The sequence below is a fragment of the Oryctolagus cuniculus genome, chromosome 16 (genome assembly GCF_051225735.1).
Source record: "Oryctolagus cuniculus isolate XC-2025 breed Fujian yellow rabbit chromosome 16, ASM5122573v1, whole genome shotgun sequence".
NCBI classification, from domain to species: Eukaryota; Metazoa; Chordata; class Mammalia; order Lagomorpha; family Leporidae; genus Oryctolagus; species Oryctolagus cuniculus.
This window is the reverse complement of record NC_142882.1, coordinates 57546200-57570735: the sequence shown is the minus strand read 5'-3', so window position 1 is coordinate 57570735 and position 24536 is coordinate 57546200. Positions and strand designations below refer to the sequence as shown.

Genomic DNA, 24536 nt, shown 5'->3' with positions numbered 1-24536 from the left:
AGGTTGAGGGAAGGTTTGTGAGGAAGGAGGTGGGGGAAGAGTGTGCCATGTGGAGCCAGCAGGACCCCCACAAAGCTGCAGATGTGGCCAGCTCACAACACTCTCCATGGAACTGACGGTCACATGCAATGGTTGGGCAGAGGGGTGGCTCCTGAGGGGTTTGTTCTTATCCTGGAGGGTTTAGCCGAGCATGGAGAAGTGAGAGATGACTGTCTCCAGGCCACTGCGCCTGAAGTGGATGAATTCCTGATCCAGATGACATCAATACGATGGGAAAATCAAGTTTAAATAAGACTAGACGGACGGACAGGATTCGGACCCTGCAGAGCTAGTTATGAAGAAGAACATATGACATAATCAAAGTATCCTTTAAAATGATTTTATTTTAACTGATATATAAAAATTGCACATATTTGGGGTACCAAGTGTTATGTTGACACATGTATATATTGTGTGATGTTCAAATCAGGGTAAAGATACTTGTCTCCTCAAACAGTGATCATTTCTTTGTGGTGAAGACAGGAAATATCATTGTTTCTAGCTTTTATTTAAAGAAAAATAGTATGTTAGTATCATCTGTGTCATCTTCCCATGCAAGAGAACTCCAGAACTTGTTACTCCTTTCTAACCATAACTTGGTGCCCATTAATCCACCTTCCCTTCCCTCTTTACCCTAAGTCCCTAGGCTCCGGGACAACTATTCTACTCTCATTGATCTCATGAGATCAATGCTTCTAGATTCCAAGTATGAATGAGACCATGTGATATTTGTCTTTCTGGGTCTGACTTATTTCTGACCTCTAGTTCCACCCACGTGGTTGCATAGGGCAAGGATTTATCCCTTTTTATGACTGAATTATATTCCATTGTGTTTATCTGCCACATTTTTGAAATCCACTCAGCCACGGTTGGACACTTAGGTTGTTTCCATGCCTGAGCTGTTGTAAATAGTACTGCCATAAACACGTCAGAGCGATTGCATTTCCCTTGGATATATACCCTGTGGTGGGAGGGCTGAATCATATCGTAATTCTATTTTTAGGCTTTTGAGGAACCTCCCCTCTGTTTTCCACAATGGCTGTGCTAATTTACATTCTCACCAATGGTGTACAAGCGCTTCCGTTTCTCCACATCTTTGCAGCATTTTTGTTCTTTCGTCTTTCTTTTTTTAATTTTTTGTTTGTTTGTTTTAGACAGTGAGACAGAGAGAGAAAGGTCTTCCTTTTCCATTGATTCACCCCCCAAGTGACCGCTGTGGTGGTTGCATTGCGGCCGGCGCGCTGCGCTGATCTGAAGCCAGGAGCCAGGTCCTTCTCCTGGTCTCCCATGGGGTGCAGGGCCCAAGGACTTGGGCCATCCTCCACTGCACTCCCGGGCCACAGCAGAGAGCTGGACTGGAAGAGGAGCAACCGGGACAGAACCCAGGGTGCCGGCACCGCAGGCGGAGGATTAGCCAAGTGAGCCGCGGCGCCGGCCTTTCGTCTTTATGATAGCCAGTCTAACTGGAGTGAGTTAATATCTCATCGCAGTTTTGATTTGAGTTTCCCATGATTAGAGAGGGTGTGTACTTTTCCATGCACCTGTTGGTCTTTAGTATGTCTTTCAGAAAGAAAGGACATTTTTTGAATACTAATATAGCATAAGAAGTCTTTTCTGCAACTTGATTCTGGAGAGGAAGAATGAGGCTTGATGTTCCTTTAGAGAATTCCCCCATTGTTGGGTCAAGCAGCAGTCTGCTAATTTAAGTGGCGTCCGTATCCTGGTTGATACTTCTCAGCCCGCCCTCCTGTCTCCCCACCTAACAATCAACATTGAAGCAGTGATACCTTCTGTTTTAAAGTAAACAGTGAATATTATCTTTACTTTTATAACCAGATGTTCCAAAAAGCAGGATACTAAAAGGGAACCTTGAAGCTGGGCTATAAACTCCACATCTTCAATTACAGAACAGTAAACTTCACCTAGATCGTCTATGACTAACCCAGAGAGACAGGATTGAAGAAGGTGTCTTGGACAAGAGTAAGAAACACTGGCTCTGCTTATTAACTAACTACTAGGAAGAAACCCAGGGTATTTGTAGCTCAAGGAAAATCCCTTTTCAACAGGCACAGAGAGACCCCATATCGGTCCCAGGTTGCCTTACTCAGCCCGCAGATCACGAGCGGCTCCCCCCAGGGCTGTCCGTCTTCAGCGTCTTCAGTCCTAACCTTTCTAGATTTAGAGCCAGAAATTCTAACCTCTTGGGCAAACCAGCAGTCCTGGTGCACACCTCAGAAATGCAGACCCTCTACTCAGGGACCTTATTGTTGCCTGAGGTTATGCCAGTAATTCTGCAGGGGTGATCCTGAGTCAGGAAGCATGGCTGGATTCCTGCAAGGACTGCTCACCAGTGGGCTTCAAACCACTTATGAAAAAAGCCACGCATGGATTTCGAAAGACTTTTGTGCCAAAAACAAACTTAGCTTTTAATTCCATTTTTCCATAAACTTTTATGCAGTACCCTTGTATATGCTGGCTTTGGCCACGTGGATTGTGGTTAGCAGCCTTTACTGTATCTATGTAAATGGTCAGCTGCCTTCTGCAAAGGCCAGGTTCGGCGTTCCCATACATTCCATCTCCCTGTGAGAATCTCCTCTCACCACGAACACTATTCATTCCGTGTTCCACACTTGCAAGCCATTTTCTGAAAAAGTGGTGGCAACACCCTGTGCCTGCAGGAGCCCAGAGCAAGCCCCTGGACATCCTGATGCCTCCTCTTCCACATTTCTGAACCTCACGAGTGTGCTTGGAGAGGCCAGGTGAGCACAGGGTCAGGGAGTGTGGAGAGCAGGTGAGAACAATACTGCAATGGGACAGTCAGCTCCTCAATGGCGAGCTTGCCCTGGTTGCCACACTAATTTCTAGACGATGGTACTTGTATGTTGTCATGTGTAAAATATCTCTGAGCCCACTCACTACCTGCCATCAAAGATCAATTGGAACTTACTCCAAGAAAGAACCTTTTAAATTTTTGTTTAGTTACAATAAAATATAGATGTAAAAGAATCAACTTCCTTTTCTGTATCTGTCAAGCTGGCTTTGTAGGCTTGTTTCCAGACTGGCTGACACTACCCAGCTAGCAAAAAATTTTTTTCATCAAAGGTCCCTTGTTGTCACTATTAATGTCCATGACTCATTCCTTTTTAGATTGCTTTTTATTTGAACTTGTTTTTTTTTTTTTTTTTTAAGATTTACTTTATTTATTTGAAAGGCAGAGTGACAAAGAAAGAGAGAGAGAGAATCGATCTTCCATCCACTAGTTCATTTCTTAAATGGCTGTAATGGCCAGGGCTGGGCCAGGCCGAAGCCAGGAGTCAAGAACTCCATCCGGGTCTCCCATTTGAGTGGCAAGGACCCAGGCACTTGGGCCAGCCTCCACCGCTTTCCCCAGCGCATTAGCAGGGAGCTGGATCCAAGATGGAGTTGATCTGGTGCTCAGACGCGGGAGGCCAGCATTGCAGGGCTGGCAGGGTGCGGATTCACCTGTGGCGCCACGTCAGCCTCTCATTTTTAAAATTAATTCATTTGAAGGCATTAAATTTTTCTTCTCTGTATCCCAGGAAAAGAACTCCGTAGCAAAACCTGAGCCAGGGCTTTTGTGCATGAGGTTTAGTTTCCTTCTACAGGCAGGCAGGGCCAGAGAGGCAGAGTTCACACAGTATTTCAAAGTAAAAAAAACATCTACAGGTGCCCCCCCTCCCCGCCCCCCAGCAAGCACTACACAGATGCAAATTCCAGTGTGTGCTCTTGAAATGCAAGTCAGAAGGGGATGAGCAGAAGCACCAACACAAAGGGGCCTTCTGGTGACCTGTAATATGAGTCCCTGCTCAGCCACAGAGTTTGCAAGGAGACTCACTGAGGCAAAACCACTCAGGGCAGAGAATTATCTTGGCTAGGGACGTATGCAGCACGGACGTATGCAGCGAACATACCACTAGAGTTTTGCTCCTCTTCTCATACCATTTAGCTCAGATCTAAAACTTTTTGACAGTTTCCAAATATTAGGTGAAATTTCATTTGTAAGGGGGTTGAAAGAGAACAAAAATTTCTAATCTACTTAACTCCAGCTTTATTCACCATTTTCCTTTTATTTGGTTAAATTATGTCAAGGTTTAGAATTTTTAGGTTGTATACATTATGGGGATGAGCCATCTAGAGAGCGCAGAGATTCCTGCAAGACGCTTCGTCAAATGATCTCATCTCCCTCGTGATCTTTTTATCTCACCCATTTTGTTGGGGTTCGGATTCTACCGAGTTGGGATGAAATCAGTGTATTCTTCCCACTGCGTAATTTAGACTGCTTTGAAAGGCTGCAGCTACCAAGCTCAATGGCGGATTGTGAACTGCATTCACTGTCATAACTGTGTGGCACGGTTTTCTCCTGGAACAGGGGAGTAAGGATGTCGCGCTAATCAGTTCCACGCCATAGGTCTGCTCCTGGTGGACTTGGGGGGGGTGGGCAGAGCCTGATACGGAAGCTGGCAGAATGCCAGGGTCTGTGCCTCTAAAGGAACTTGTAAGAAAAGACGGTTTTAAAGTTGATAAAACTGATACACCTGTGTAACTGTAAAACCGGGCAGAGCTGACTCTGAGACGGGGTGCAAGCCCAATCAGGTGGCTTTCAGGAGACTACATACCTCTACCTGACTTCTCCAGTGAAACTGAGGTACTATGAGGGTTTCCCAAGCTCTCCTTGACACCTGCTGTGCTTAGTTCCAGCCCACAATCCCCTCCCTTACTATGGCCTTCTTTCTTAGCTCCTTCTTCCTCTAGAGAACATGAGCCCATCTCAAATCTATATAATGCCTTCCTCTTCTAGGAAGCCCACCCTGATGAGCCTGTGGTCACATCCTTCCCCGTCCTAAATACACCGCAAGAAGACTTTTCATGCTTAGAAATACTCTTCCATACTGTCTCTTCTAGTGTAAACTGTTTGCAGTGTCCATGTAAGAACCTCCCTTTAGAAAAAGGCATTGGGTCTGTGTACAGCCATGTGACAAGCGGTAGGTACACTGTTATGCTGCTGGTACCCACGCTGAGTCACTAACTTCAATTCACCCCAGCCATCCTTATCAATCTTTGTGAAGTTTGTTTATAAAATAACAAAACAGGTTGATTGCTTAAACTACTAATTTGAGAGAAATTTAAAGCCCATCCTCTTTCCATCGGGGGTGGGGGACCAGGTTTCCATCAAGGGCCCTGTGGAGATTTATAACATAACTCCTGGGCCACGCAGAAGCATCAGTTAGCCTGCTACAGGTTTATTGAATTTCGAGTTCCGCCTGCGGTTGCCTTGGCAAGGCCGGACCTTCTGATTTTGCCGCCTTCTGTGGCCCGAGGGCCAGCAACACCAGGTCTGGCCCTGCACTATGGTGGGAAGAGAGCCCACTGCCCCCTCTTCAGGACTGCAGTATCACTTGTCACCTGCTGCAAGCAAGCGCTATCCGTTCACTCCTGTTACGAGAGCTCATAATAAAAGCAAATAGGTAAATTTTTGTTCTGTATTCCTCAGGCTGATCTACAGGCGTTGAGACTGGACAAATGTGCCCCGTGGAGCGAACACAGGAGCCCTGAAGCAGAGGGCAGGGGAACAAGCTGGCTTTGCCCAGCCCGAGTCAGTCCACCTGGGTACTATCAGAGGGCTGTTCACCATGGCGACGGGAAAGGACGTGCGGCGAGCAGTGTGACTTGGGCCACTCTAGAAAAGGCACTGAAATAGGAGCACTGAGGATCCAGAACCGGTCCCGGCCCCAGCGCTGTGGTGGGCCGCCCGGCTAAGGGGCCCCCCGCCCGGCTCTCTCCTCCCTGCCGCCCTCGCTGGGTGGCAGATGATTCACTCTGTCACCTCGGTCTTGGCATGCCTGTGTCTGGATGTGCTTCTCCGGAAGTCTTGCAGTGTACGCATTTGAAGGGTGCCCGCTCAGACCGGCGGTACCGCGTCCTGGGTCCACATCCGAGGCCGGCCCGCTCGTGGGAATCGCCCCTGCGCCAGAGCGGTCACTCTCGTGTCCTGTGTGGCAGGCGGCCGCCGGGGAAGGGGCTTCGGCCTCGACCTTGGGCCACCCACGGCAGTGCGGAGACTCGCTTCCCAGGGTCCTCGGAGCTCACCCCCTTCACCAGTGGGATGCGGAGTTCAGGTTCAGCAGCCATCGCCTCCTCCTGCCCAAAGACCAGAGGCGGGGCCAGGCCCCCCGGGGGGTGTTTTTTTTTTTTGCGTGGGTGGGGGGACAAAAATTATGGCATCTTCCTCAGCCGCAGGTATCTCCTCTTACCAGAAATAAATATTTAATGCGTCCTCGGGTCATGGAATACAGAAAATTCAACGGACACTTCACTCGCCCAGAAAACAGAATCCTGGAGGCCTTGTGTGACTATTGTGAACCGGGCAGGGTGCGACACCTGGCACAGGGCCCGGGGGCTGCGGTTACTGCGCGCCCCCCGGAGGGTTGCCGGACAGCTCCGCCTCCTCCGCGGACCCCACGCCGCCATCCGGGAGCAGCGTGGCGCGCACTTTCCTCTTCTCCTTGAAGCGGCCAGAGCGCGAGACCTTCAGGTTGCGGCGGCTGCTGCCCGATTTGTCCCCACTCTTGTCCGGCTTTTGGGGCTCGCCGGCGCCCCCGAGGACGTTGGGGTGCTGGTTCTCGCGCGCTCCGCCCGTCCAGTCTGGGCTGGGCGGCGCGGGCTCCCCATGTGCGGGCGGGGCGGGCGGCTGCGCCTCCGCAGCTTCCTTGCTTTTCTTCCTGCTGTTGGTTAGCGACTTCCACCAGGGGCCCGAGCTGCCTGTGCCACCGCTGTCAGCCATGGCTGGCCGGCCGAGGGGCCCGGGGCACCCCGGCTCGGGAAGGGGCTCGGCGGGAACGACCCCTCTCCACCCCTTCCCCGGCCCGGCCCACGCGAGATGCCACTGGCAGCCGAGGCAGCGCCCTTGCTGGGAAAGAAAACAAAACTTGGTTACTGGGTTGATGGAAGTTACGTGCACCCCAAGCCCGGTTCCTCCCCCGCGCTCTGCCTGCTCACAACCCGCGGGGCTCCGGGCGCCTTCAGGCCCGAGCTGCCCAGCCCGTGCTCCCAAGGTGGCTACGGAGGCGCAGCTTCCAGGGCGCCCCCTCCCGGCCTCAAGGCGGCGTCTTGAACTCGCGGCCTCAGTCTTGGCATTTTGGGGCAGAAGCTCTGTGGTCTGCATGCAGAAAGGACCCCCGGAGAGGGGCCCAGACACCTGGACCAACCCGGGTCCCCAGGGAGAATGGCCCATCCTGTCCACACCGCCTGACGGTGACCACCCGGCCCAGAGTGGCCTCTCTTCAGAGGAGCCCCTAGGGGCGTACGTCCTGGCTGGGGGAGAACCAAGGTGGACTAGACCACAAGCACTTGCAGTTCCCCCGGGCAGTTCTGCTCCGGGGAGAAGTTACATCCCAGTACGAGAGGGACAGGCTCCTGCCGCTTTGTGTTCTAAATCCTGCTGTTACTCACTGGGCCTCGTGACTTTCAGAGAAGCACACGTCTAGACTGAACTTCCCTTGGAAACCGCCCCTCCCACGCTTCCTTTTACTCCCGACACCAATCTCGCGTCTTAGGGAAGCCGGCCCCGGCCGACGGCCGTGATGGGGCCACAGGACAAACGTCCTCTTCCCTTAATTCTGTATTAAAATATGCAACTAAGTTAAAACAGCAACTCAGTTCTTGAGGACTTGAACCACAAGTGAAGGGTTTCTCTTCCTTTCCTTGCGCGCTACCGGGAACTCAGGAACGATGCGCTCCCCGCTCCCGGCCCCCAGCTCTGAGTGCCCCCCTCTCTCGCGGATAGGTGCAGGGCGCCGGGGCAGCGGGGGGGCGCTCAGCGCCTGTGCGGGCGCCGCCCCTACGCGGCCGCCGCACTCGCTCACGCTCCATCGATTCGTGAGGGTGCGGGGAGGGGAAACTGAGTGGCGTCGGTTCTCGGACGTTCTCCCCCTAGAACTGCGGGGCCGCGGGAGTCTGAGCGCCCACAGGAGGCGGCCCGGAGGCCTCGCTGGCGCCCCAAAGCCGCGCCGCCGGCTCCTCCCAGGACGCCCCAAGTGCACGCTCTGGCAGTGACTTGAAAACAACAATAAAAGAAAAAAACAGCCGTTTCGGTTAAAAGGCACCGACCCCTTCAGGCGCTAGGGGCGGCCCGGCCCGGCTTGCCACCACTGCGCTCCCAACTACTTTGCAGAGGGGCCGAGAACCCTCACTCCCCAGGGGGCGGGGGGCTGCCCTGATGCTGCTCTCTGCCCTCAGCCCCTCAAAGATCGACTTCGTGTGCACCCAAAGGCTTTGTGGGAATGGCGCAAGGAAAAGATCGCACATGACGCAAAGGTACGCGGAGCGCAGGGAAGCCGGGGTCCGCGACCTGGAGGCGCGGGACGCCTCCCAGGAGGACACCCCGGCGCCAGGCTTTGTCTGGGCGGACGCAGAACCACCCGGGGTCGCTCACCTGCTCGGGCTTCCCAGGGTCCCGCAGCCCCGCGGGCACTAAGCGGGATGCGCCGGGGCCACCCGGATGCTGGGGCGCGGCGTCCCCTCCGGGCTTCTGCGAAGTGTGCCTGCGGGAGTCCGCTCAGCCCAGCAAGACCAGGGCGCGCCCGTCTCCCCTGGCACCTCCACGTTCAGCGCGCTGCGGCGGCAGCTCGGGGCGGACGGCGCGGAAGGCGGGGGTCGCAGGGAGGCCAGCCTCGCCGAATGGCCCCGAGGCTTCGCGGTTAGCAGCCTTCACTCCTCAGCTGTGCGCCTTCTCCCTGCTGGGCGCCCCCGGGAGCCGTGGAGAGCCGGGACCTCAGCTGCTCCCTGTGGCGCCTTGGAACTTCCTACACATCCGTAGGAACGGGCAAAGACATCTGCCCACCTGCTGGTTATTCGCCAAGTGGTTCGAGAAACCCCGGGGCAGCGGGGGAGGGGGGCAGGCTCCAGGAGGCGGCCTCGGTGGCCACAGGTGCAGGTGGAACTTGGCGTTCCCGCCCTCCGGGGCTCGAGATTGGATCAGGTTGCAGACGTGGCGCCGGCCCAGAGGTGTCTGATTGGAGAAAGCCGCGCCGCGCCTTTCACCGCCCCGACTCCTCCCGGCGAGGACCCCGGCCGCAGGTGGGCTCCGTTGGGGTAACGCCGCCGCCGCCGCTCGACCTCTGCCCCTGTCCTGTGGGTCCTAGGATCCCGAGGTCGGGAACTCGCAGGCGCTGATTCCCAAGCGGGTCAAAGCGTTGCAGGCGCCGGGAGCTGGAAGGCTGTAACATTCACCGGCTTGCTGCGTGCCCCCCGGGCGCGGCCCCAAGCTCCTCTATGGATCAACTCGTTCTCTCCGCACGGCCGCCCCAGGAGGCAGGTACAGTTATTAAACTCCCTGGGCCGCTGTGCTCGGGGTGGCGGGCTGGTTCGTGGCGGGAGCCGGGTTGGTACCCAGGCGGTCTTCGCTCCACGTGTCGCCACCGCGTGCGGGTCCCTGGCTGTTCACTGGGCTCCCAGTGGGTGTGAATTTCCTTCTTTCTTGCCAGGAGGTACGTGGACCGCCGCCTGTCCCCAGGGGAGGCAGAAACCCAGCCCGAGCCACGGCAGGGAGGGACGAGCGACAAGCGCGCTGCTCTGAGTTGGTTTGCCACCCCGCCCCGGTCACAGAGCAGGGTCTTTGGTTAGTTAGCAAGGTATCGCCCTGGGCGCTTGGGCTGAGGAAGGCAGAGGCGCTGCTTGCTCCGTCTTGCAAGATGGTCTTTGTTTAATCAACTATCTGGATTCCCTTTGGGTTCATTTATAAGGGTACCTCCCCACCCCACCCCCACCAGGGACCGTGAGTGGAGCCACGGATGCCTGACTACCTCTAACTCACCTGTGGGGTAGAATCAGTAGAGGGACATTTTTGTAGGGTTTGCTCATGGAAGATGGTCACAGCCCAGGTGTGACTAGTTGATAGGACCACCCTCGCTCAGGAGTCTGAATTTGTGTCAGGGGCGCAGCAAGGTGCACTTGAAAGCGATTGAAGGTTTTTTTTTTTTTTTTTTTTCAGGCTTATTTTATTTATTTGAAAGACAGAGTTACAGGGAGAGGTAAAGACAAAGAGATCTTCGATCCACTGGTTCACTCCCCAAATGGCCGCAACTGAACTGAGCTGATCCAAAACCAGGATCTAGGAACAACTTTTGGGTCTCCCACATGGGTGCAGGGACCCAAGGAGTTGGGTCATTCTCCACTGCTTTCCCAGATGCGTTAGCAGGAGCAGCTGGGACTCGAAGGGAAGCCCATATGGGATGCTGGTGCTGCAGGCCAGAGCTTTAACCTACTGTGCCACACCTTGGGCCCGGGTGATTGTGTTTTCAAATATTGGTTGGAGTTTTACAGCATCCGTGGTATGGCACCAGGGCTGAGCAGTCAGGCCAGCGACTGGGAGGGGGGAGTGGGATGGTCCATCCTGGAGCTGGAACTTTACAGCTGGAGGAATTGCGGCCCTCAGGGGTGCCCTTGGGGGAGGTGTCGTCACCCCTGAACCCGGGTGACCTAGAGCCACGTGTTTGTTTTCCTAGAGCTGGGTTGCTACCGCATTTGTTTTCCGTGTGGGTGTAAGAATGAAGAAATGGAGGGAAAGAAAGGTAGCACTGCCCAATGGCGCATCATCCAGGCCAGCATTTTCTTGGTAAATGAACCTTTACTAACTGCTGAAATAGGAATTTGGTTCTCATACCCCACCCCATCTGCAGTCAGCAACCTGGAATGTTTCTGACGTGTTCCGTGGAGTTAATGATGGCACCTTACAAACAAGGCCTGCACCCAGTGAAGACATTTAGATGGGGACAGAAAGAGGACGACGAGGAGTGGGGGTGGAGATGGATGTGGGTCCTGGACAGGGGGAGTAGCTGGTGGGAGCCTCGAGATGTGAAGGAGCTTAGGATGCCTGAGATGCAGAGAGGGCTGGTGCCGGCTGGGGGCCCAGAGCGAGCCCATGTGCTCTAGATGGTTCTGGGAAAGTGGGCGTGACCAGCCCATGGGGACCATATCCCACTGAAGAAGGGGTGGCATGATGAGATTTTTCATCCAGCTGGCCCCCTAGTTGCATGTTAAGACTGGTGGTAGAGGGGAAAGTGTGAGGCTACAAGGAAACCAGCAACAAACAGCGGGAATCGTTCATGGGGGGTGTTCTGATCACTTGTACACTGGTGCCAGTGGGGAAGGTGGAGAGAATTAGAGGAGGTAAGAGAGAGAGTGGAAGTAGGATCAGTAGGCACTATTTTGTTTAATTCACAAACAGGAGATTAAGTTAGACGGAGGCTTCAAAGGGAAATAGCTTCCCAGCCTTCCTTGCAACTGAGAGGGGCCATGAGATTCAGCCTCAGCCAATGGAGCTCTAGGGAAGACTGCAGGAAATACTTCTTCCCCAGATAAAAGGTGGAGCCCTCTGAAAGAAGAACATCTTTTGCCACAAGGACAGTGTGAAAATGTGATGTCTGGTATTACAGCAGCCCTCCTGCAACAGTGAGGCAAGAGGCATAGGACTAAAAGGCAACATGCTAAAGACGATGGCAGGGGAGCGTGGAAAGTGTCTGGGTCCTTGGTGCCACTGAGTCCCTGAGAGAACACCTCCCTATGACTGAGTTCTGTGAGGTAATATGTACCCTTATGATCTCCCCATTTATTTTTATTTTTTTTATCTTTTATTTAATGAATATAAATTTCCAAAGTACGACTCATGGGTTACAATGGCTTTCCCCCCATACCGTCCCTCCCACCCACAACCCTCCCCTTTCCCACTCCCTCTCCCCTTCCATTCACATCAAGATTCATTTTCGATTGTCTTAATATACAGAAGATCAGCTTAGTATACCTTAAGTAAGGATTTCAACAGTTTGTTCCCACACAGAAACATAAAGTGAAAAATAATAGATGATTTTTTTTAAATGATGATGAAATCAGATCAGACCTATTGTCATGTTTAATCCCAGTGAGAGTCAAGTTGGGAATTGATAATTTCTTTTTTTTTTTTTTTTTTTTTTTACAGAAGATCAGTTTAGTGTACATTAAGTAAAGATTTCAATCGTTTGCACCCCCATAGAAACACAAAGTGAAACATACTGTTTGAGTACTCGTTATAGCATTAAGCCTCAGTGTACAGCACATTAAGGACAGAGATCCTACATGAGGAGTAAGTGCACAGTGACTCCTGTTGTTGACTTTACAAATTGACACTCCTGTTTATGGCATCAGTAATCTCCCTATGCACCAGTCATGAGTTTCCAAGGCTATGGAAGCCCCTTGAGTTCTCCGACTCTTATCTTGTTTAGACAAGGTCATAGTCAAAGTGGAGGTTCTCTCCTCCCTTCAGAGAAAGGCACCTCCCTCTTTGAAGACCTGTTCTTTCCACTGGGATCTCACTCACAGAGATCTTTTTGCCAGAGTGTCTTGGCTTTCCATGCCTGAAATACTCTCATGGGCTTTTCAGCCAGATCCGAGTGCCTTTAGGGCTGATTCTGAGGCCAGAGTGCTATTTAGGACATCCGCCATTCTATGAGTCTGCTGAGTATCTCACTTCCCATGTTGGATCACTCTCCCCTTTATTTATTCTATCGGTTAGTGTTAGCAGATACTAGGCGGAGCCAAGATGGCGGAATAGTGAGGGCGCGCACCGATAGTCCGGGAAAATTTAGTTTAATAAAAGGGGAGTTACGGTAGCCGCAGAAAATAGAACCAAAAAAAATTGCAGGGGAAACCCTTCTGGATGGAGCAGGCGTGAATCGGAGGACCTACTGGGAGAACAAGGTCGCCCACCGCGCGGAAGCCAAGTCGCGGGACCCAGCCGCAGAAGCCCCAGGGTCTGCGTGACAGTGCTCCAAGGGGAGTGCATGCCACACAGACAACAGCGGGGAGACTTGGGACGCTCAGATCTCCCCATTTAAACACTGTTTTCGGTTACTTGCAACCAAGGGCATACTTGGTACAAACTCTAAGGGAAGATGATGATGTTTAAAGGGGGAAGAAGTGTTTTTGCATCAATCTGAAAAGTTCAAAGAAAAAAGATTTAGTGAAAAATGATGGGAAAAGTGTTAGACACAGAAAATCCATCTATAAAATGAAGCACTTCCATGGAAAAGACTTACAGAATGCGTAGGTAAACATGTGTGCAGTGCGTGGATGGAAAAATAGGGGTGAGTCCAGACGGGGAGGCTCATCCTGTAGTAACCTGATACATATTTTTTAAAGATTTATTTATTTGAAAGGCAGTTACAAAGAGGGAGAGGCAGAGACAAAGAGAAGGAGAGTGAGAGATCGAGAGATCTTGTGTCTGCTGGTTCGCTCCCCAGACAGCTGCATCATGCAGTAGCCAGGGCTGGGCCAGGCTGAAACCAGGAGCCAGGAGTTTCATCCAGGTTTTCCGTGTGAGGGCAGGGGACCAAGTACTGGGGCCGTCTTCCGCTGCTTTCTCAGGCACATGGGTAAGGTGCTGGGTCAGAAGTGGAGCAGAGGGGACTTGAACTGGTGCTCATGTGGGAGGCTGGCGGTGCAGGCAATTTAACCCACTGCGCCACAGCAACAGCCCCAGAAATTTGTTTAAAGATATAATTTTTAAATCAAAACAACTAAGACTTATTTTCTACTATTTTTTTTGCATCAACAACTGTTTTTAATCTATAAAAATTCTCCTAACCATCTCATGCCATAACACACACACACACACGCACACACACAGGTTTCGTGTTACCCAGATAATTGTGGATTGTGACTGTTGCACAGGAATCTACTATATGGCTCTATAAGGAGGGAATGATCTAGTCCTATGGTTCTGGTTTGCTAAGTTAGACTTCATATAGTGTAGATGAATTCAAAAGAAAAAATTGATCCAGTTAGCAATAGATGACCCTTAATGTTATGCTATTTAAATATGTTTAGGATGGATAATATTTTTCCAAATTTATTTTCTTTTTATTTGAAATGGGGAAAGAGGAGAGAGAGAGTTTCCATCTGCTGGTTCACTCCCCAAATACCCACACAGTTGGGGCTGGACCAGGCCAAAGCCGGGAGCCTGGAACTCAGGTCTCCCATGTGGGTGGTGGGGACTCTGGCCCTGGAGCCATCCCCTGCTGCCTCCCAGGGTGGCCGCTGGCAGGAAACTGGAATTGGAAGTGGAGCTGGGTCTTAAACTGAAGCATTCCACTAAGGGAGGTGGGAGCCCCAAAGGGGTGTCTGAACCCCCGTGCCAAATGCCCAGCCCTGCTTCTAGTTCTTACTGTTATTTTATCTTGCCATTATTATTTTTCCAAGTGTGTTGCCGACTTGGGTAAAGACATTGCTTTCTTTCTCTAAAACAAGGTTGCTGCTTTCCTAGGGGAACCTCTCAGGGCGGTGGCACTGCCGCCGAGGACAGCAGCGAATGGACTCAGAGGGCAGGCATTGTGTACTAGACCTTAAGGTAAGGACAACGCAGCTTCAACCTGGCATTGCACGGGAGGCTGGGCAGGGGGCTGCCTGCCTTCTAATCCTCTATGATGGGAACTTGGCAAAAGGAAATGTAGTGGGAAATTTCCAAGAAGTAGAGCTAGTCAGAATGACAAAAACAGAAGTCACCTGTGCCCTTTCTTGCCCGCAGCAGCCACGGCTCCCCACGGCTAACGTTTGGAGCGTTAGTCCTTGGAGTCCTCGTGCCCCCTGGTTTTTCCTGTTCACGTTTTCGTTCTTTGCCGTGCCTGGCCTTGCTTTTGCTTCCCTCTCTTCCCACTTTGCTCCCTCCCTCTGTTCTTTCTTCTGTGGACACTTCCGCCCTTTGAAGAGCAGGCCTGCCTCTCCCCTGTTCTCGGTGGGGTCATCCAGGTTCTTGAAGCCGGCGGTTGCCTTCCTCCTCTCTGCGAGCCCCTTGCTGTCAGGACAAGCTGTTACAGATCTTTTCTGTTTTGCACATTTCTGCTGAGCACCTGCCCTGAGCAGAGCTGATTTCAGGTCCGGTTTGAGCTATCCCAGCCGGCTCTCCCCACCACTAGTCCCTGTGTCTCAGGAGTCCCTCTGACAGGTTCAGAGCTTAGAGAGTTATCTGTCACCTGCTTCAGCAGGTGGTCACCAAGTCTCTGTGTGACAAGGCACTCGGACCTCCCAGCTCAGCCATCCCACAGCCAGGTGGCTGGGGGCACCTTTCAGTGGGAGCACCTCTTGACCCTCCCTCTCTCTTCCCTGGAGACTGGCCGTCTTCTCTCGTTCTGGGCTCTGAGATGTGCTGGCCTCATAGTCTCGCTGTACTGCACTCCAGTCTGACACCTGCCCATCTCTCCCTAACGTAGCTTCTCGCAGGTTCTTGGATTTAGAGGACAGCAGCAGTCCTCATCTTTTTGGTCTATTGGCAGCGTCAGCATTGTTGAGTCTTCCTAACTATTCGGGGGCCCGCAATGTGCTGCAGTGGGTTAAGCCGCTGCTTTGGGAGGAAGCCTGCATCCCATATCCGAGTGCCTGGTTCCAGTGCCAGCTGCTTCTGACCCAGCTCCCTGCTAATGCACTGGGCAGCAGCAGATGATGGCCAAAGTACTTGAGTCCCTATCACCCCTATGGGAGACCTAATGTTGGCTGTTGCGGCCCTTTGGGGAGTTAACCAGTAGATGGAAGATCTTTGTTTCCTTTTTCCTCTTTCTCTGATGCTCTGCCTTTGAAACCAAAATACAAATCTAGAAGATGGCCCAAGTCCTTGGGCCCCTGCACCCATGTGGGAGATCCAGAAGAAGCTCCTGGCCTCGGATTGACACAGCTCCGGCTGTTGGCAGCCATCTGGGGAGTGAACCAGTGGATGGAAGACCTCTCTCTCTCTCTCTACCTCTCTCTGTAACTCTTTAAAATAAATAAAATAAATCTTCAAAAAAAATTCAAATCTTTTTTTTTTGGGAGGGGGGCACTGTTTCAGTTTCTTTTTTCCTGACTTCTCCTCCTCTGTCTACATTGCCAACATATCTTCTGTTTTCCCAGAAATATTATCTACAAGCTGACATCTATTTTTAAATTTTTAACTGACATAAAATTGTAGATATTTATGGGATACGGTGTGATGATTCAATGTGTGCATACCTTGTGTAGTATTCAAGACAGGGTAAACATGTCCGTCTCCTCATTTATCATTTCTTTATCCTGAAAAGGCATATTTTCAGCTGTTTGTGAAGCCAAACAGCTTGTGGCAGGAACAGGAATCAAAAATCAGGCAGTTGGGGCTGGCTTTGTGGTATAGTGGGTAAAGCCACTGCCTGCAGTGCCGGCATCCCATGTGGGCACCAATTCAAGTCCTGGCTGCTCCACTTCCCATCCAGCTCTCTACTATGGCCTGGGAAAGCAGTGGAAGATGGCCCAAGGGCTTGGGCCCTTGCATCCGCGTGGGAGAGCCGGAGGAAGCTCCTGGCTCCCAGCTTTGGATCAGCACAGCTCCAGCCGTTGCGGCCAATTGGGGAGTGAACCATCGGATGGAAGACCATTCTCTGTCTCTCCTCTCTCTGTGTAACTCTGGCTTTCATATAAATAAATAAATCTTAAAAAAAAAAAAAATCAGGCAGTCACCCTGTGGAGCTGGAGCTTTGAAGCATTTGTGCTGTTGGATTTCTGGAGCTTCAGTCCTGAGTCCTCTTCCGAGCCTCTTCGCCCATGCCTCTGGCTTCAGGTACCATTTACTTGAAGGCAGCTCTTGAATATATCACTTCAGCTCAGGCCTCGCCTTCAAATCCCAGACCTGAGTATCTAACCAGTTCCTTGCCATTTCTTCTTGGCCATCTTCAGTGTACATCAAGCTGAATGAGAATAGAATATGATCTCCCAATATTGTCTCCTGTTCCCCTAACCTGTCCTTACTCTGGAATCTTCTAAGTGGCTGGTGCCATAGCGAAGCAGCAGTACAAACCAAAGCGTCTGCTTAGTTGGCTCAGGCTGCTATGATAGAATACCGTAGAGCAGGAGGCTTACAGACAACAGGAAGTTGTTTCTCGTACTTCTAGGGGCTGGGAAGTCCAAGGTTTGCCTGGTGATTGGGTGTCTGGTGGGGCCCATCTCCTGGATCGTGGGTGGCTCTCTTCCTGCTGCGTCCTCACCTGGTGGAAGGGACGAAGGAGCTCCTGGGGTCTCTGATAAGGACCCTAATCTCATCTGGGAGCTCAGGCCTCAGGACCTTGGTCATGTCTTGGTGTTCTTGGATATTACTGCGCGTTCCTCATTTTCTGTAAAAGTTTTTTTTTTTTTTTGGTGGGGGCAGGAAAATTTAAGGCCTAGGACAAAAGTGTCTTCACTCCAGAAACAGTTGTTAAGAGCTCAGGGGAGTTGCTAGACCAGAGCTCTTTAAGCTCATGAGGTTTCTTTTGGCAACAGAAATGGAAGACCGTGTGAACACCGGCCCGTAACTGCCCCCTCTCAGAGACAAGTCCATTCATTTCCTTTCTCGCCACTCCTCAGCTCTTTTCTGTGCCAAATGTTCACCCAGATTCCTGGGCGTACTTTACTTCTGGTTTGCCCGCCCCCTCATTTGGAAGTCATCAGGCCCCTTGAGGGCGGAGCCTAATAAGGGGAGGATCTACTATTAGTGCAACGAATCGCTGTCCCTGTGGCTCCAGGAGGCGCTCAGAACTGGAGTTCCTTTTATGCTCAGTGGCTGCCAGCAGAATGCACACACATCGTCCACCCTTCCCCTGGCAGAAGGGCGTGCTTTAGTTAGATTGTAAATGGTTTGCTTAGGTTTCTCCTCTTGACTTACATTATAATTTTTTTTAAAGGTTTTTATTTATCTGAAGTAAAGTTACAGAGATAGAAAAGTCTTCTATCTGCTGGTTCGTTCCCTAAATGGCCAGAATGGCTGGGGCCAGGCCTATCCGAAGCCAGGAGCCTCTTCCAGGTCTCCTAGGTGGGTGCAGGGGCCCAAGTGCTTGGGCCATCTTCCACTGCCCTCCCACGCAGCGAGCAGAGAGCTGGATTGGAAGAGGAGCTGGTGGGCCATGAACTGGCGCCCATATGGGAGGCCGGAGCTGCAGGCAGAGGATTAGCTTACTATGTCACAGCCCTAGTCCCTATAATTTTCTTGTTTATCTATTATCTTAATCTCTCACTAGAAAATGAGTCTCATTTAATGATCATTTATATGATACTTTGTATGTATCAGGTGTGGTTCCATATAAACACTATGTATGTATGATATAAATATTAACACATTAAACCCTTCCAAAAGCCTATGAAATACACAGGGTCATTATTATAGATGAGGCAAATGAGCCACTAGGAGCTGAAGTATCAGAGGCAGCCTTTGACCAGGGAGGCTGGCCTGGGGGTTCAGGAGCCTAACACACACACCACAGTGCTATGTGTGTCTCCACCAGCGTTCAGACAGGTCACTGTCGAATCCTGGCTGCTGGCCTGGTGCCAGCTGTAACACTTCTCAGGGCTGCTGAGTGAGTTTCCATTGAATGCATAAACATGAGTGCTCCATTGGTTATCCTATGACAGACTTGTAAGAAGAAATGTAGTAAGAGTGGCAGTGAAATACAACTCAGCATTGTCGCGCATAATGAGAGCTTGATTTTCTTTACTTGTGCCGTGGGAGTATGGAGGTAGACCGAAGCATCTGAGAAGTTTTTGCTTCTGTGTTCAGAAAATTGGCAGGACGCTCTGCTTTTGTGATGCCCTTGGAAGGAGAAGGAGTGAAGGTGGGATGCAGGTGGGGAGGCGTGCTGTGGTGCTGGAGGGTGGCTGCAGAGATGTGTTCAGTATTGTACTTAAGGAATGAATGAGTGATGGAGAGAAGCCAAAACCCTGGAACAGGTCTCCGCAGGGCAGCTGGACTCCATCAGGAAACAGTTCGACTTCATTATTCGCTGGTCACTCGTCACCTTCGGCAGCACTGCTCTCTCGCTGGTCACCTGATTCCAGGTCAGGCCTGGGGTAGCCTCGCTCCTTTAGATTAAGGTGGCCTGCTCTCGGCTGCGGTTAGTTTTCCAAGTGCTGGCTTGGTCTTGCCCCGTTTGTCAGGCTGTAGTTTGTCTTTTGTGGCTTGTCAACGTGTCAGCCCTCATAGAAGCATCCTGTGCGCAGGTGGGAGGTGGGTATCTGATCTGATGCAGGAAGTGAATCTCGGCTTCCTCACCTGTGTCAAGGCCAACATGAAGCGCACACAGTTGGCAACACTTAACATATAGTTGCTTTCCTGGGTCACAGGCTGGGCTCGCCCGGCTCGGGGAGGCTGGCCCTACTCGGAGCCAGCATGGGCAGCTGTCCCAGCCTTGCCCCTGTTACACACATGATGGAGCTTCCTTGCACAGTGAGAGGAGCTGCTTCCGTTACAATATAGCACAGCTGAGTTTGCCTGCTTTCTGTGGTCTTGTCACTTTTCACGGCCAGAGCCACGAGAACGATAGAACCTGCTGGTCATGCTGGTCATTTCTTCCATTAGAAAGCTGGAGAATTTGCTCCAGGTCACAGGACCTTAAGAGGTGGAGCTACTGTGTCACTAACACAGCGTCCTCGTGGGACGACATGAATCTCCTATTGCACAGAGTTAATCATTAGATCGGTAAACACTTGTTGATATCAAGATTGTTTCATCAACAAAGCTAGCAGTCCTACTTGAAAAACCCTAATTACATCATCGCTTCTAGGTTTCCCCACTTAAAACAATGTTGAGTCGTTTGTGGCTGCTTGCATGGTAAACCAAGCACTGAGAACACAGCTCAGCCTCCCTCTGGGCGCTGTGGGAGAGCCATGAGGGTTGGGTTGAATTACCACTGTGTAACTTAGGGAAGTGACTGAGTATCTGGGCTCTGGGCTCCTTGTCTGTGAAGTGGGGGTAATTCTACTTCCTGGGTGCCCACCAGGGTCCAAGTAGATGATCCATTCATTAGTGGCTGCCACAGAACAGGCTCATTTCCCTTTGGCTAATTTCTTTCACTGGCTGTACAGGACAATTATATGAACAGTATAAATCAGTCAATGTCACATGTTTTGGGAAAGCAATGGTAGACAGTCTCTTTTTTTTTTTTTTTTTTTTTTTTTTTTTTTTTTTTTTGATTTATTTATTTGAAAGGCAGAGTTTACAGACACAGATCTTTCATTCTCTGGTTCATTTCCCAAATGGCCACAAAGGCCAAGGCTGTTTCAGACCAAAGCCAGGAACCAGGAGGTTCTTGTAGGTCTCCCACATGGGTGCAGGGGCCCAAGGACTTGGGCCATCTTCTGTTGCTTTTTCAGGCACATTAGCAAGGGGCAGCTGGGATTCTATCTGGTACCCATGTGGGATGTCAGCATCACCATGCCACAGCACCGGCCCCTGGTAGAGTCTTTTATTTATTTTTTTTTTTTGACAGGCAGAGTGGATAGTGAGAGAGAGAGACAGAGAGAAAGGTCTTCCTTTTGCCATTGGTTCACTCTCCAATGGCCACCGCGGCCAGCGTGCTGCACCAGGAGCCAGGTACTTATCCTGGTCTCCTATGCGGGTGCAGGGCCCAAGGACTTGGGCCATCCTCCACTGCACTCCCTGGCCACAGCAGAGAGCTGGCCTGGAAGAGGGGCAACCGGGCAGAATCTGGCACCCCGACTAGAACCCGGTGTGCCGGCGCCGCAAGGTGGAGGATTAGCCTAGTGAGCCGCGGTGCCGGCCTGCCCTGGTAGAGTCTTAAAGAACACTGTTGTTGTTGTTTGAGGGGCAGACACTGTGACAGTGAGCTGAACTGCTGCCTGCAACATCACTATCCCCTGTGGGAATGCTGCTTTGAGTCCCTGCTGCTCTGTTTCCAATCCAGCTCCCTGCTAATGCACCTGGGGAAGTAACAGAAGATGGCCCAAGTACTTGGGCCCCTACTACCCATGTGGGAGACCTGGATGGAGCTCCAGGCTCCTGACAAGCTTGGATCAACCCTGGCCATTGCAGCCAGTTAGGGAGTGAAACAGCGGATGAAGGATCTCTGTTTTTGTATCACTCTGCCTTTCAAATAATACTTAATTAAATTTTTAGAAGAATGTTGATTGGGCCCAGCGCCTGGCCACCCTCCCCAAGAACATCCTAGTAACATTCACTGTAGAATATTTAATATATAACCATTAGCCATGAATCTGTTTTCAGGAACATACGTAATGATTAAATCTAATGAAGCAGAAGTTTTCTGTATGTGATTTAAGAACGATATTTATCCTTCCAGCACCCAAATTACATTACCTGTAGTTAAAGGAGGAAGGGCACTCAGTTAAGCCTGAAAGCAACATCACGAGAAACGGATTAACAAATTGCAAGACAAATCCTTAGACTGAGGGTCACTGCCAGACTGCGGCCAGGGCACAAGCCAGAGAATATGTTGAAGATGTGCCGCCCCATTAGCTCTGGAATCTTAGTACAGAACCTGCGTGGCTGGATTGCAGCAGAGGAGGAAACCGGGCAGGAGAAGGAAGCCCTGTGCCTCTGTGTGACACTGTTGCCTTTCTCCAGAAACCTGTTCATTTTTATTACAGAAATAGATGCCCGCAAGTTTAAAGTCGAGTGTTATTAAAGGATTATGGGGAATCGTGGGGGTTTCTTCCTCCATTCCTTCCCTTGGTCCCCCCCCCCCCCCCCCCCCCGCGCTCACCATGTTGGCTTTTCATTTCTGGCATTGTCCTATCTCCCTATGTCTAAATAATCTGTGCCTCATGGTTTCTCTTGATTTATCAGTGTTAGACATTCTGCAGACTTTTCTCTTGTGGTGTTTAGGGATTCATCTTTCAGCTTCCTTTCTCCCGTGTTCCCACCAGAGAATTTATTATACGTATTATATTACAGCCTTTCTTTACTTATCCATTCCATGTTTATAGTGCTGTACCCATGCAAATACCGTTCAGGCAAAGCATTGCAGTGTGCAGATAGCTGTTTATCTTCTGACTTTTTGTCTCTTCCTGAAGTTAGGTGATATTTTGGTTTTTCTTTTAATTTTCTTATCTTTGTCCCTATTTTCTAATTGTTTCTTTTGTAAATTTTTATATATTTATTTTCCTTTTTATTTGAAAGGCAGAGAGAGAGACAGACAGGCAGATAGATGGATATACAGAGATTTTCCATCTACTCCCCAGATCCCTGCAATGGACAAGGCTGGGCCAGATCACAGAACCTGGAGCTCCATATGTGTCTCCCATGTGGGTAGCAGGACAGGCGAGCATTTGAGCCATCAACTGCTGCCTTCCAGTGTCTGGTTTATCAGGAACTTGTATAAGAAGCAGAGTAGCCAGGACTTGAACCAGGCACTCTGCTATGGTGTGTGGGCATCCCAAGCAGCAACTAAGCCTTTACACCAAGTGCCTGACCTCTGATTCTTCCTAGACAAGACGAAAGAGAAAAGCAATTCAACAGAAATCTGAGTCTTTGACGAAATAGGTAAACCTCTAGGACAAAGACAAAAAGAGGGAATTACCTATATCAGAAATGAAATAAGGAGTATAATTAGATTTTTGAGGCTCTTAAGGTAATAAATAAGGGTATACTATGTGTAACTGAATCTACATAAATCCAGTTAACTTGGATGAAATGCAGCTATCCCTTAAAGTACAAACCTTAGAACTCACCTAATATGAAAGACACATTGAATGTACTTCAAAAGATTCCTGGAAAAATGGACTCTAAAGGTAAGTTTATTCGGGAACAGAAGCATTTTGAAACGCAGGCACAGTTCTTTGACCCTATGCATGTCCATGAACTTTTTGAAGACCTCTCATATAGCTGTTAAAGCAATTGAGTCCATAGTTAACATCCCCCCTAACATCTCCACACTTCGTTTCACTTTTGAATTATATCAGAAATTTGAAAAATAATTTATACAAGTTCTATTCAATTTCAACAAGAAATAGGAGGGGGAACGATTCTCAATTCATTTATGAGGTCAGTGTTACCCCAATACCAAAATCAAACAAAGACACTATGAAGAAGGAAAAGAGACCAATATTGTTTTTGGACACAAAAAAACTTCAGCAAAATGTTAGGAAATCAAGCCCAGCCATGACTGAAGAGTCATGTCACCACTATGTGAGGTTTGTTCCAGGAACACTACATTGAGTCAGTATTTGAGAGTCTGTCAGTACAGTTCAGTGCAATGGGCTACAGAAGAAAAAAAAATCCCACACAGTTATTTCAACTGAAGCAGAAAACAGCGTTTGACAAATTTCAATATCCATTCATGATTTTACAAAACCCTCAGCTAATGAGGAATCCAGGAGAATTTCCTCAAGTTGCAGAAGAGCAGCTATAAAAACCTGCAGCCAACCTTCTTTATAGTGACCGTGTTCCCCCAGCACTGAGAACAAGGCCAGGATGCCTGATCTTACCACGCTTAACAGCAAAATGTTGGAACTCCAAGCTTGTGTGATAGGACAAGAAAAGGAAATGAAAGACATACACGTTTGAAAAGAATAAATCCTGTCCCTATTTTCAGATGACATCATTATCTACAGTAAAAAAAAAAAAAATTCACAAAAATGCTCATAGAAATAGTATGTGAGCTCAGCGAGGTTGTAAGATACAAGGTCAACACACAAAGTCATTCAAACTCCTGTGCACCAGGAACAGTCGTGAAAACAGAAGTTAAAAACCACAGTTTACAATCGGTCCTCTCCAACCCTCACCAGAAAGAGACTCAACTAGATGTAAATGTAATAAAACATATAAAGGACCATTCTGTTGGAAATTACAAAACACGAAAGAAACCAAGAAGATCTAAGTAAGTGAGAGACATACTGTGTTCATGGATAAGCAAAGGAACTAGAGTAGCCATGGTGGTTTTGAAAGAAAAGGATAAAGTGGGAGGAATCTCTTTAGTTGATGGTGAGATTGACTGTGTAGTAAAGAATAGACACTTCAGTCCATGAGAAGAATGGAGGCCAGAGACAGACCAAACACAGTAGCAACCCCAAGTCGTGGTGATACTGTGCAGGGCTCGATCACTGACATACTGCTCGTAGGAACATAAAGTGTTTCATAAAACACTAAGCATGCAGGGGCTGGCCTGCGGCACAGCAGGTTGACGCCCTGGCCCAAAGCGCCGGCATCCCATATGAGCGCAGGTTCTAGTCCCAGTTGCTCCTCTTCCGCTCCAGCTGTCTTCTATGGCCTGAGAAAGCAGTAGAAGATGGCCCAAGTCCATGGGCCCCTGCACCCACGTGGGAGACCTGGAAGAGGCTCTTGGCTCTTGGCTTCTGATCAGTGCAGCTCTGGCTGTTGTGGCCAATTGGAGACTAAACCACTGGATGCAAGACCTCTCTCTCTCTCTCTCTGCCTCTCTGCCTCTGCCTCTCCTCTGTGTAACTCTTTCAAATAAATCTTAAAAAAAAAAAAAAAACTAAACATGCAAATATGACCCAGTTGCATTGGTGGGCAGTGATTCCCCCCAAATAAAATCCTCCTTGACATACAAACCTGTACTGAGTGTTCATGGCTGATTTATTCATAATAGCCCCAAACTGGAAACAATCCAGATGTCCGTGAGTGAGCGAGTGGTAAAACAAACTGTGCTGCCCGGCTGTGGGATTCTTCTCATGAGTAAAAAGGAACAGACTCTCAGTGT

The 24536-nt window shown here is 50.1% G+C and overlaps 1 protein-coding gene and 1 long non-coding RNA gene across 8 annotated transcripts in view; one reads left to right on the top strand and one right to left on the bottom strand.

The window, feature by feature from the left end:
- Window positions 1-365: 365 nt before the first annotated feature.
- Window positions 366-9007, bottom strand: PRR15 (proline rich 15). Of its 2 annotated transcripts, none has more exons than XM_089316076.1 (2): window positions 8900-9007; window positions 366-6967 (listed from the first exon to the last, which is right to left on the bottom strand). In XM_089316076.1, exon 2 carries the CDS (start codon window positions 6839-6841, stop codon window positions 6464-6466), a length of 378 nt encoding a protein of 125 aa, XP_089172202.1. In that variant the 5' UTR covers window positions 6842-6967; window positions 8900-9007; the 3' UTR covers window positions 366-6463. The 2 variants fall into 2 exon arrangements, with proteins under 2 accessions (XP_089172202.1, XP_089172201.1); XM_089316075.1 differs by lacking the exon at window positions 8900-9007 and adding an exon at window positions 8492-8632.
- A 184-nt stretch (window positions 9008-9191) lies between these two features.
- LOC127492660 (uncharacterized) overlaps window positions 9192-24536 on the top strand; it is a 73975-nt gene continuing 58630 nt past the window's right edge. For 2 of the 6 annotated variants that reach the window (XR_016222991.1, XR_016222990.1), the window contains exons 1-2: window positions 9192-9373; window positions 14354-14437. This is a non-coding gene — a long non-coding RNA (uncharacterized LOC127492660). The other 4 variants (XR_016222992.1, XR_016222988.1, XR_007922336.3 and 1 more) reach the window with 4 other exon arrangements.